This window comes from Clupea harengus, chromosome 9 (assembly GCF_900700415.2).
Source record: "Clupea harengus chromosome 9, Ch_v2.0.2, whole genome shotgun sequence".
NCBI lineage: Eukaryota > Metazoa > Chordata > Actinopteri > Clupeiformes > Clupeidae > Clupea > Clupea harengus.
Window position 1 is genome coordinate 6,675,331 of NC_045160.1, and position 12,376 is coordinate 6,687,706.

At 42.7% G+C, this 12,376-nt stretch overlaps 1 protein-coding gene across 1 annotated transcript; it reads left to right on the forward strand.

The window, feature by feature from the left end:
• The first annotated feature begins 1,358 nt into the window (after window positions 1-1,358).
• On the forward strand, window positions 1,359-10,763 carry foxn1 (forkhead box N1). The gene is made up of 7 exons (XM_031574139.2): window positions 1,359-1,507; window positions 2,134-2,325; window positions 3,176-3,273; window positions 3,895-3,991; window positions 6,410-6,617; window positions 9,647-10,105; window positions 10,238-10,763. Exons 1-7 carry the CDS (start codon window positions 1,361-1,363, stop codon window positions 10,522-10,524), a joined length of 1,488 nt encoding a protein of 495 aa, XP_031429999.1. The 5' UTR covers window positions 1,359-1,360; the 3' UTR covers window positions 10,525-10,763.
• The last annotated feature ends 1,613 nt before the right edge of the window (window positions 10,764-12,376 follow it).

Sequence of the window (12,376 nt, forward strand, 5' to 3'; positions counted from 1 at the left end):
GTGTGTGTGTGTGTGTGTGTGTGTGTGTGTGTGTGCGCGCCAAACTGAGAGCTCTGTTGCCAAGTTTCATCCTCTTATTCCAGAGAGATAACTGAGGGCGATGAGAGGACATTTAGTCTTTTTGCTCATTCTTTTTCCCCTCTCTTTCTTTTAGAATTTTAAGGGTGTTTTGTGCTGACAAAACAGTTGGAAGGGACAAGTTGAACACTCAATTAACTGTCTGTGTGCGGACAAAAGCTGCTTTTGTTGTTTTTCGTTTTTTTTCTTTCACAGGCAGGATCTTATTTCTGTACGTATCTCAAGACTGATATGAATGATGAGTAAGGAAATACTGCTAGTGTGTGGAGCAAGACAAAGCAAAATATGATAGAACCCGAGCGATAGGAGATACCAAGGAGTGCACTGAACCGCTCAACCATTCATCTCTTGCCTGAAGCGCCCTGACTCAGAGCCCGTGCTCAGCTATTTTCCTTTCTGCACTCTCACCTGAAAGGGGTAGGGACCTGGGTTTAAGGTCTTCAGCCAGGGGGATCAATTGAGTCACGTAAACAGCACAAAGGCCATCTCATCTTTCTCCTCAAGTGAGTGCCCAGAAGCGCAGGGACCAGGCGAAACACAGCGGTCTTGGTTTCTGGGTGTTAACCCCCACCCCCACCCCTTTTCTGCAAGATCTGGCTTTGTGTGACCTAACTTTTCATGGTTTGCTTGGCGATTTTAATAAGCTTTGAGGATGACAGTGCAGTTTGAGGAAGCTGAAGATAGTTACGGGCTGCTTCCCCCAGGAACCCCATTGTCTCACATCTGGTCAGCAGATACACAGAGGGGAGGAAAGATGAATGAAAAGTGTCCTCTTCAGCCCCGCCACTCCTAATGGAACACACATTAGTCACTGTCTAGGGTATTACTAAAATATTACTAAATCCACAAAAAATCATCTAATTACAAAATGCTGATCACATAAAAAAACGGACGTGGAACCCCTCGACCATTTGCTCTTTCATTTTAGCATATTGGTGAGTTGAGCAATCAGAAAGTTTCAGAGAGACTGCCACAAAGGGTTATTGCTGAAAGGTACAGATATATGCAGTATTGTGCAAACCTTTTAGGCTTTTGTCTTTCCCATCTACTGCATTAGTGTGTCAATACAAAGTGTCACATTTAGATTTTCTAAAAGAACAGTCTTTTTAAAAAGAGTGAAAATGATTTTGTTGTGTATTTTTTGTTAGTAGAAACTACTCGTCATTTTGAAAGCAACCTCACTTGTTTCAAACCAGCCTCAATCATTTGCACGATACTGTATATCTGATGAGAAACCCCTCCTGCTGTGTCTCCCTGGTGCAGGTGCAGGGTGGCTGGGATCATGTCCACAGAGCTACCATGCCTCTCAGTGTGTTCAGCCACTACCGCCGGATCACGTCTTCCACCTGGCTTCACCCTCAGTCTGGGGGCACTCAACTCACCTCATCTACAGATGGGTCTGGGTCAGGAGCCCTTTACATCCAAGAAAGTAATTTGCTCTAATCTCTCTCTCTCTCTTATCTCTATTTTTTATATTTTCCTACCCATCTGTCTGTATTAATTTCCTGTCACCTCCCCTTAACCATGAGAAACAACCTCTCTGTCACAAGTCAGAAATGGCCTGAAATCTTTTTAAACAAGTTTAATGGCTCGCCAATGGCAAGAATTTCTCAGAACAGATATATTTTAAGGACATTATCCCCGCAGCACATCTCTTTAATCTTGCCGTTACTCAAATAAATGATATGGATCACTGTCCTGGGGTGTTTTAGCATGTTAGAACATGTGAATTCATTTTTTTTTCTTGAAGGTAAGCCACAGTTTAATGATACATGTTGATTTTTGGGTTAAGGACACCTGTGGCACTCCAAGGTCAACAGCTTGTTCAGAGCCGTTTATCTGTGCAACATTGCCCAAACCCCAAACACCAATAACAGTCAATGCAATCTTCCAATCTGCACAGCAATGTGCTTCATACAGCTTTGCATGCTATAATAACTAGTAACTAAACTAATATCAACTCATTCTGAATAACACAATTCTAAATAACTAACTTTATAATATGTGAAAGAAGCATTGACTCGATTGGTTGCCTCGTCTGTGTTCATTCCACAGAGGGAGGTGGTCACCTACAGACAGAAGCCAGCGGTCTTTCGCAGACGCAGCACAGATGGGACGGGCATTGCCCAGGAGTTGGCGCAGGGGGGCAAGGAGCAGCGCTTTCACCCCTACTGCCGCCAGTACAGCGAGGGCAGCCCAGTCGGCTGCCCGACACTCTGCTCATCCCCCTTCGCTTGCTTCCAGGAGGTAGAGATGCCCGAGACAAGCAACCCAACGCCCTCACCAGGGGCAGATCATGAGGGGGAGCGAGGCCCATGGCCACCTTACAGTCTGACTCCTCAGGCTTCCTTGTTCATGGTTAGTTTGCCATTGATGTATGGCTTTGGTATTCTGCCGTTGGTCGCTGGCTGAGGTTTATGATGTCTGGAGAGACGTGAGATGGGTTGACTGGTCTGATGACTGCCGCACGGGGAGGCGAGCATCATCGTGCCCCCCAGGCAGAGAGCTGCTCCTGGAGGTTCCTGCTGGGGCTTATCGTTTTCATTGATTCATACCACGGCCAGGGGCATGCACTCTATGTACAGCAAGGCTTGCCAGACAGATGTTCAGATGAATGAGCTTTGCCATAAATCACCACCCAACTTACGTATGTGTGTGTGTGTGTGTGTGTGTGTGTGTGTGTGTGTGTGTGTGTGTCTCTCTCTCTCTGACAGGGCACTACTGAGAATCCTCCCAGTTACTCCTCCCAGACCCGGGGCACTTTTGACTCCCTCGAGCAGGTGAGCTTAGATTGATCCTTCTGATAATGTCTATTTTTATCACGTGTGCCTTGGACATTCTAATGGTCTTTGTAAGATATTGTGTAGTTTTCTTGTGCCAAACAATTTGATGAACAATTTACACTCTTTACTCTAAATACTCATCTGTCAGTATTAGTAATCATTGACATTGTATCCCCCCCCCCCCGCCCCTTGTGTGTGTATGTGTGTGTGTGTGTGTGTGTGTGTGTGTGTGTGTGTGTGTGTGTGTGTGTGTGTGTGTGTGTGTGTGTGGGGTTCAGTTCCAGTTTTCAGATGTATTCACAAGTGGAGAACAGACTCAAAGTTCCCATTACTCCTATGACAGACTTTCCACCAAAACCAGTCAACTGAACACTGCAGAGTTGCTGTACCCCAAACCCATCTATTCATATAGGTAAGACCCCACTGTACCCTAACAAACCCATCTATTCATATAGAGAACACCCAACTGTACTCTAACAAACCCATCTATTTATATAGAGAACACCCAACTGTACCCTAACAAACCAATATATTCATATAGGTATGACCCCACTGTACCCTAACAAACCCATCTATTCATATAGAGAACATCCAACTGTACCCTAACAAACCAATATATTTATATAGAGAACACCCAACTGTACTCTAACAAACCCATCTATTCATATAGGTATGACCCCACTGTACCCTAACAAATATGCAATAATGGGGTGTTCTGCTATGGCACATATTTTACGATGCTGAAATTATGACTGAATTTGTAATTAATAAAAAAATGTGATAATATCAAGAATGTGGATTTAAATGTTTGCTCGGAGGCTTGCAGGTGTGAATGATCTCTCCATGCCCCCAGTCCTTTAGCACCGCCTTTCCTGGTAGTATTTCAGACTCGATCCAATTTGAGAAGGTTAGAAGGAAAAGGAAAAACACTATTCCCAATTTCTGAGAAAAGTCATCTTTTGCATCCCTTTCACTACTGAGACTCAGCATGGTTGATGTGATCCAAACAGTAACACCTAACCCCTCTTGGCAGCATCCTCATCTTCATGGCCCTGAGGAGCAGTAACACTGGAAGCTTGCCAGTCAGTGAGATCTACAGCTTCATGACTGAACATTTCCCATACTTCAAGGTAAACTCACCTTAATTCAGTGGTTCTCAAACTTTTTCTGTCATTCCCCACTTTGAACAAGGGGGCCTTTTCAAGCCCCACCTGTCCCTCATCGCTCCCATGAAATGTTAGGCCAAGCTTAAAATTGTCAAAATTACTGAGATAATCTCAAGTAATAACAAATAGCATCTTTTTTAGGTCAGCAAATGTATATTGCTTGGAGTGATTTCATGTTCATGTTGTAGTGTATTGTTGTTATGGACACGCACACATGGACGGATTATGAAACCATGGGCCCCTGGTCCTGGGCGTGTAACAAAATACACCGCTTCCAAACACAAAAAAGAGATACATTTAAGCCACATCTAATATTAACAAAAACAAAGTCTAAAAATAATTGACAGCAAGCAAAGTTTATAACAGCGACTTCACGCAGAGGCTCTGGTTTAGGGGCCCCCTGAGCTCATGGGCCTGGGCCCTGTAGACCAGTTCAGTAATCCATCCCTACACGCACACAGTATTGTATTTGTTTCTGGTGACAGACTTTTACTTTGACATCAAACAAATACTCGTCTTGTGGGATAGGGAACAACTGTGAGAAACGCTGCCTTAATTCAAGGCATTTCTGGCTGTCAATTTAAAATAAGACATTATTAAAAATAAACAGATGGAAAAGTGGGTGTATCCTCAGGTCATGCAATCAACCATTGTCTCCTAATGTAAATCATGTTTGCATTACTTACAGAACAGTATTCTGGTGGGGAGAAGAAGCCAGTCGCTCTCATACACTGTGTAGGCCTAGTAGTAATACTGAGACTAGTTTTATTTTCTTATGGCAAAATGATGCAGGATTTCCGCGTTTCTTATGGGTGTATGTTTTCCTAAGTAGCTAGGTTTTAATTACATCTTCAAATTAATTTAATGATAAATGGTCATGGAGAGATGAATACACCTGCACTCACCAGGTTCCCAGGTTATTCAGTATATGTACACTGCTAGTAAAATCTGCTCTTTTTTATTGTGATTTGTGTAGTATATTGTAGAACTGCTTTGTAGTGCATTACTGTAAATCACAATTGCATAATGGAAAATTGTACATAAATGAAACAGTATCTTACTGTTGAAGTAAAGTCCTGTAAAGTACTGTGTATCCCACAATTGCATTGTGGAAAAATACAATCTTTTACTAACTAGGGGTTGAGTGCCTTGGGACAACGTCAATTTTAATGGCACTAGTACTTTATATTAATGGTAGAGGGGGGACAGCAACACCAATACTTCAATACTTATCAACTTAAGACGTTAACAAAAGTGAATGAAAAGAGCACAAGAAAAGTCACACCCACAAACCTAATAACTTCCCACAAACGTAATAACTGTTTTCTACCACAAACGTAATAACTGTTTTCTACCACAAACGTAATAACTGTTTTCTGCCACAAACGTAATGACTCATTTACCACAAACGTAATGATCATTACATTTGCAGGAAGGTAAAAGGTAATATATTACATCAAATGTAATACATCACTAATATAGTGAAATTATATCAGTTTTTTGTCAAAAATCAATATTATCTAATCAAATGTCCTGACTATAGCATCACTTTCTTTAGATTCCTTTCATTTTTAGAATTGATTGAGTGGTGTGTGTATTAGGCTACGTCCAGGTTATAGTTAAAGGCTGAGAAGGCATCTCTTTTTATTGTGTGTGTGTGTGTGTGCTTATATGAGATCCTCCTGTCTGGATTTTAGGGTTTGGGTGGAATATCGCCTGACTTTATTGGTGCATCTGGGTTTTATGGAAAATGTTGTTGTAGCTCTAATATGTAGGAACTTTTTCAAGTTGAAACACCTCTTACAGCTCGCAAAGGTATAAAGGTACAGTCCGTGATTCTAATCCCATACATACAGCGGCGAATTTCTCCTGAGTCCACTAGCTGTACATTCAGTGTTCACACTCAAAAACACTGGTGTTCGTACACAGTCCTGGCTTTGTACGTGGGAAGCAAAAATAATGGCCTGACCGAGCCATAAACAATCCCAGCCAATCAATACAGTGCTTCAGGAACACAGAGGGGAGGGGTGTAATTTGATTGACTGCTAAGCTCAAATATCAACATCCTTTCACGAAACCAAACCACAGCCTGTACCTTTAATAAGAGACACCAAAGGATTAACCGCACATCCTTGTCATCCTACAATGCTTGTTTTTATTTTTAACTTCAAGATAATAGTAGCTTTTTGATACTTTATGAACTATTTATTGATCATTTTGTCGAACACTGGTCATCAATTGGCCACAGGTTACAATTTGGCCTCATGATGTTTTGTCACCCAATGCTTACAGAAATTTGTATTCAATTAAAAAACTATTTGTGCATCTGTTTAGTTGTATTACCAGCTGGTTTCAGGGTCTTATTTCCTCTCACTTCATCAGACAGCTCCTGATGGCTGGAAGAACTCTGTCCGCCATAACCTGTCGCTCAACAAGTGCTTCCAGAAAGTGGACAACAAAGGTGGCAGTGCTTCGCGGAAAGGCTGCCTCTGGGCCCTGAACCCAGCCAAGGTGGAGAAGATGCGGGACGAGCTGCAAAAATGGCAACGCAAGGACCCGCTCACTATCCGCAAGAGCATGGCCCGGCCAGGTAGGTCCACTTTTGAACATTTCTCCTAAAGGTATACTCACGTGGACCTGACCCCGAGGTGACACACCAGAGGAACAGCCATTGAAATGACCCACAGTGGTGATCAGATACTGAAGTTATTAAGATTACATTTTTTTTTGTTACTGCTACGCAAATAACACTCAGATTTATCTACCAACGAGTTCTGGTTATGATGAGTTATAGCCCCTTTCTGACGGGGACGGCCCAGTGTTCCGAAAGCCCGATATTCCGAAAAATCTGGCATAATTTAGAAATATTTTAAGTGGCACAAAACACACACAGCATTTAGTTTGCACAGCGGAGCGGAGACGCTCACCGGGCTATCACGCATATAACTTTTTCTAGGGAATAGCCTATTTGTTAACTTAGCCTACTCTGGTTTTGAATATGGGCAGTGGCGTTTCTACATTAGGGGCAGGTGGGGCACTGCCCCACCAGATCCAGATGACGCTGTTGGGGAGGCTGATATCGTGCATAAAGCTCTGTAGGGAGTGCGAACTGGGTCTGCGTGGTCACGACGAGTCAGCCGACTCAGTAAACCCAGGCATTTTTAATGTGCGAGGGCGACACCAGGCTGAAAATACACTACGATTCGGTGAGTCAAATTTTTTTTGGAGCTGATGGATGTATTTGTCGCTACCCGATGGTAGTCCTCTACCCGATAGTAGTCCCGCAAATCGCGCATGCTCAGACACAAACGGTTTACGGCAGAAGGCTCAACGTCAAGATATGGGTGTCGCTACACGATGGTAGTCCTTTGGGGGATAGTAGTCCCTCACATTGCGCATGCTCAGACACAAACGGTTTACGGCATAAGGCTCAACATAATCGCGCATGCTCAGACAACAAAACGGTTTACAGCATAAGGCTCAACATCAACATCAACATATCTGGCTTGTCTTAACGCATAATGTAGGTTTATTTAACTTAATATTTAATAATGTTGTAAACGGTTTAAACGTCAACATATGGGGCTTGTCTTAACGCATAATGTGGGTATATTTAATGTTATATTTAATTATGTTGTAAACGGCTAACAGCATAAGGCTCTACGTCAACATATGAAACGAAACTGGGGAGAGACTTTTTGATCCTCCACCTCATCTGTTTTGTCCACTGTGACAACATCTTCTTTGTTTTTAAATAAATATTCATGTTTTCAAAAAACTGGCTTTCGTCGCTTTTCTCCATGATTGAAAACGGATCTGTCGTTGTGACGCATGCGCGCGCGCGGCTTCGCTGTCGACAGCAGTCGACAGTGTCGCAAAATGACGCATGTGCAATGTGAGGGACTACTATCCCCTAAAGGACTACCATCGTGTAGCGACAATGGGGCTGTCTTAACGCATAATGTGGGTATATTTAATGTAATATTGAATTATTAAAAGTGTGGAGACGGAGTAAGGGTAAAAGGCAAATAGTTTGTATAATGAAGAAGTGAGAAAATATAGCAGTAGGTAAAACAAATAAAGCATTGATGTGCTAGCCAATAGAACTTGACAGGGAGAACAAAAGAGGATGTCCAGTATATCTTTAACTTCTTTACTTCTTTATTATACAAACATTAAGAACTTACAGCTGTATACAATGACCAAACTTCTTAAAGTATACCGTCTTTCGCGAACTTCCATCAGCTTTAGCCAGCGATTGTATTCCGCTGTCTACAGTGTCGCAAAGTGGCGACTGATCGGGTAGTGCGCATGCGGACTACCATCGGGTAGAGGACTACCATCAGGTAGCGACAGTATCAATGCGATCTGCCAGGACATCGTCTTTTTAAAAAGTTTGGTTCCCCAACTGCTAGTGTTGGTCCTCGCACACCATACAAAAATCCTGTTGTAAAGAACTTTGGGGTGCTTTTCGACTCTTCGAAATTTGATAAAGAGATACATTCTGTGGTGCGGAATTTCCTGTCCCCAAAAGACTGATAAGGTGGTTTATGCTTTCATATCTTCCAGACCGGACAATTGTAATGCACTCTGCTCAGGCATTAGCCAGGCATCACTCTCCAAGCTACAAGTAATCCAAAATGCGGTAGCCAGACTTAACTTAACTAGGACAAAAAAGTTTGAGCACATGTCATCTGTTTTAGCTGCACTGGCTCCCTGTGAGATTCAGGATAGGTTAAGATTTGACTGTTTGTTTTTAAGGCTGTGAATGTTAAAGTAGCATAACGGAACAATTGCTAATCGCTAACGATATGCTAGCGGCTAAAACTAACGAAATCTCTTGAAATGTGCTGACTTTGACATTATGACAAACTAGTTAGTCAACAACTGTCCTAACACAGTCAAACATCAAGCAAGTGCAACACAAGACAGAGCAAGACGACAAATAAGCTAATTACTAGTTCGGCAGACAGTAAAAACCGGGCGGCTTCAGGCAAACCTACATAACCTAGTAATTTGCCTACGGACCCTGGTATGGCAATGGCATGGAGGCGATTCTCCATTGTAGCGCCCCAATTTTTTTAAAGCTGTTATTTTAAGGGAAAACTGCTTATCCTAACCCTAATCCTGAAGGACAATTGCTGCATAATGCCACTTTAAGGCCTATATTTCAAGTCTACTGACACCCTTTGTTCCATCAAGGGCTTTAAAAATATTCTTACTTCTTTTACTTATATAGATATTAGTTTTAGCTTTTGCTCATTTATCTCTCGTTCTTTTGTTTTGACTTTGTTATTTGGCCTTTTATTCTTTCACTTGATTTTGTCCAATATGTTTTATATGTTTTTATCCTTGTTTTTTTGTATTGTCAATTGATTTACTATGACTGGAAAGCACTGTGGTACAACTCCTGTTGTCTTCAAATGTGCTATATACATCAATGTGACCTGTTTTGACTTCTGTATTTCTCCTTCTGTGGAACCTGAAAATACAAAAGGTAAACAGCATAACAGACTATCTGTTCAAGAACTGGAACTATCTCCTGTTCTGTACAAAGGGGGCATTAGTGGCCTGTTCGTCTGGTCTCTAACCCATGCCAAATGTTTGTATTTTCTTCAGATGAGCTGGATCACCTCCTTGAGGACAGATCTGACAAGATGAAAACCATGTCCACGTTTTTAAACCCCCGACAGACTTACCCAACAGTGAGGACACAAGGATATGACACAGTCTCACCCTACGCCCCACCCCAGCCAAGGGAACACAACCCCCAGTCTCACAGACAGCCCCTGTACAGCTATCCTTCACCTGCCTCCAGCCAGCAACCTCCTTACCTATCCCACAATCCTACTGCATTCTCCTTCCAATGCCCAGTTACACAGCAACCTTGCACCATCCTTCCTCCCAACACAGGAACTCTGGAGTCCCCCCTGCTCGCACAGACCCCACCCAGCTACAGCGCCGCCCTGCAGGCCACTCGCGGCGTCTCTAGGAGCATGCAGGAGCTGCTGCTGGAGGGGGACCTCAGCACCGACATCGACACGCTCAACCCGAGTCTCACAGACCTGCAGCTGCACGGTAAATAAAGGACACTCAGGGCATACTGAGAGCCTAGCTCTGGAATACCACAGATGAACTTAGCTCACACAGGCTTCAGTTTGATTCATTTTGCGCCTACCCTTCTCACTCTCTCTCTCTCTGTCTGTGCAGGAAATTTGTGGGAAGAGCTGAAAGACGACAGCCTGGCTCCAGACCCTGTGACGACCACCTCTGTCTCCCCTTCCTCTAACCTGTCCAGCCCCCGACCGAGAGACGAGAGCCTGCGGAGCCTCGGCTTAGCCGGGGCAGATGTGAGTGGCCCCAGGCCTGGGGAAGGGGACCCAGGAGGACTGTTACACCTGAGCATCACAGCACACTACTCCACCACATTCGCTAACATGGATAGCATGTCAACCAACCAGCCAACCTTTGGTGATTTCTCCATCCCCCTTGTGTGATAGGGGTTGATTTCAGTGATGTTCTCGTCTCCACTGAGAGCTCACACTCTTACATTTGTATTGTATAAAATACTTTTCTAATAACAGAATACATTTAATATGAGTGATGTCGTCACCGAATTCATTTATTCAAGATTGTGATCTAATCAGTAATTGTGTACCAAGACTGCCATCTAGAGATCAGAGATGATTAAGAAGCAGGTATGGTATGTAGGCTACTGTCTTAATAAACCTCAGAAGGGTGGGCATACATTATTCAGTTCAATTCATGAGCTTTATTTGTCACATACTTAAGGGATAATGTATAGTCCTTAAACAATTTTATTATACGGCTCCTCAGAATGTTCCAAAAGGTGGAGAGGTGGTTTTGTGGAGAGTTTTGTATGTGTGGTGTTGGGGTGAAGTAGAGTTTGAATTCGTAATAACTGTCATATTGCCTCAAAAGGAATACATGCCGTTTTGTTGAGCTCTCAAGTCTTCATACGACACAATGTGTTTCAGGTGTTGCGTAGCAACCAATTACTTGCTAACTTCAAGTTACAACAATCAATAGAAAACAGACAACACGGCTCAGCTAAAATGGCTTTAATTTAAAGTAACAACTCAAGTGATTCAAACTATAGTTTATAGTCTTCATTATCACTTCCAATAACAAATCTTCTTCTTCTGAATTTCCTCATGGCTGTTGATGTTTTCAGTTTCGTCTGGATAGTAAAACTCAGACTGATGCTTTCGCTCATTTTGAAATTTGCTTCAGAGAAACTTTTGCGCTGCGAAAACTTAATGACCGCATTGGCAACGGGTTTTGTGCTTCTAACTCACATCTTTCATATCATTCCGCAAGTAGTCCGGTCATTTAACGTAACGGAAATCATTGTAACTTGAAGTCAGGAACACCTGAAACTTTAAAGTTCTATTTGTGTGCAGAACTATTTTTTTCTTAGCGGAAACCACGAAACGACAACAGAATCATTAAAGAAGAATGTCTTCTATGGTTTTGGCAAGTAATCGTATAATGAGTAAAATAAGTAAAGAGTAAAATAAACAAAAGAGTAAAATAAATCCCTTCAGGACGAAACAAAACCCCTCCGCTGCGCGTCGGTGTCCTGTTCGTCCCGATGACCGCCGGACTATACATTATCCCTTACATAAACAATACACAACTTGTTGTGAAACGTAAACCTGGTCCAACTCCCTAGACTGTGCAAAACAGAAGAGATTAAAATAAAATAGATTAAAATAGATCAAATAAGGTAGGCTTATACCTTCTGCCGACCTGCACAGCGGAATAATAATTCAGAGGAATGAACGGACGTTCAGACGTTTGTCTCTTCAGCCATCAATGCGTGGCATTGTTTATTAAAAAACTGTGCACAACATGCTGCTCTCCGTGAGAGGCAGGTAACAGAGAAAAACAGGGTGGACATCCCCCTTATAAGGTAGTGGTGTCATCAGTCACACGTGACTTCATGCCATATGAGGCACAACAGCGCCTCCTTCTGAACAAATATATTTACATGCATTCATATACTTATCCACTCTCAACATAAATGTTTCCTGGTTTGACTCGCAATAACGGATCCGTGGTGGATTGGGCCCTCACGCAAGTGAGACGTATAATCAGGACACCTCCGGTGCTAGGGGCGGCACTTAATGGTCTGGCTCCTGAAAGGATCCATTTAGAGAAACATGGTTTCTCAGCAGGTGCGACTATTCAAGGGACCAGGATGGCCTCCACCCTGTCTTCATATGCTACACATTGGGAGTTGTTTTCCAGATGGTGTGAGAAACGATGAAAAAAAGAATTATCACTATAATAGATAATTGTATACCTGCATCTCTATGTTAGGTA

Bases quoted from the DNA above. Each gene is read 5' to 3' on its own strand.
- foxn1 (XM_031574139.2), top strand. From the start codon at position 1,361: ATGTCCACAGAGCTACCATGCCTCTCAGTGTGTTCAGCCACTACCGCC. The intron at 3,992-6,409 runs GTAAACTCACCT...TCACTTCATCAG, and splicing joins AACATTTCCCATACTTCAAG to ACAGCTCCTGATGGCTGGAA. The intron at 6,618-9,646 runs GTAGGTCCACTT...TATTTTCTTCAG, and splicing joins CAAGAGCATGGCCCGGCCAG to ATGAGCTGGATCACCTCCTT.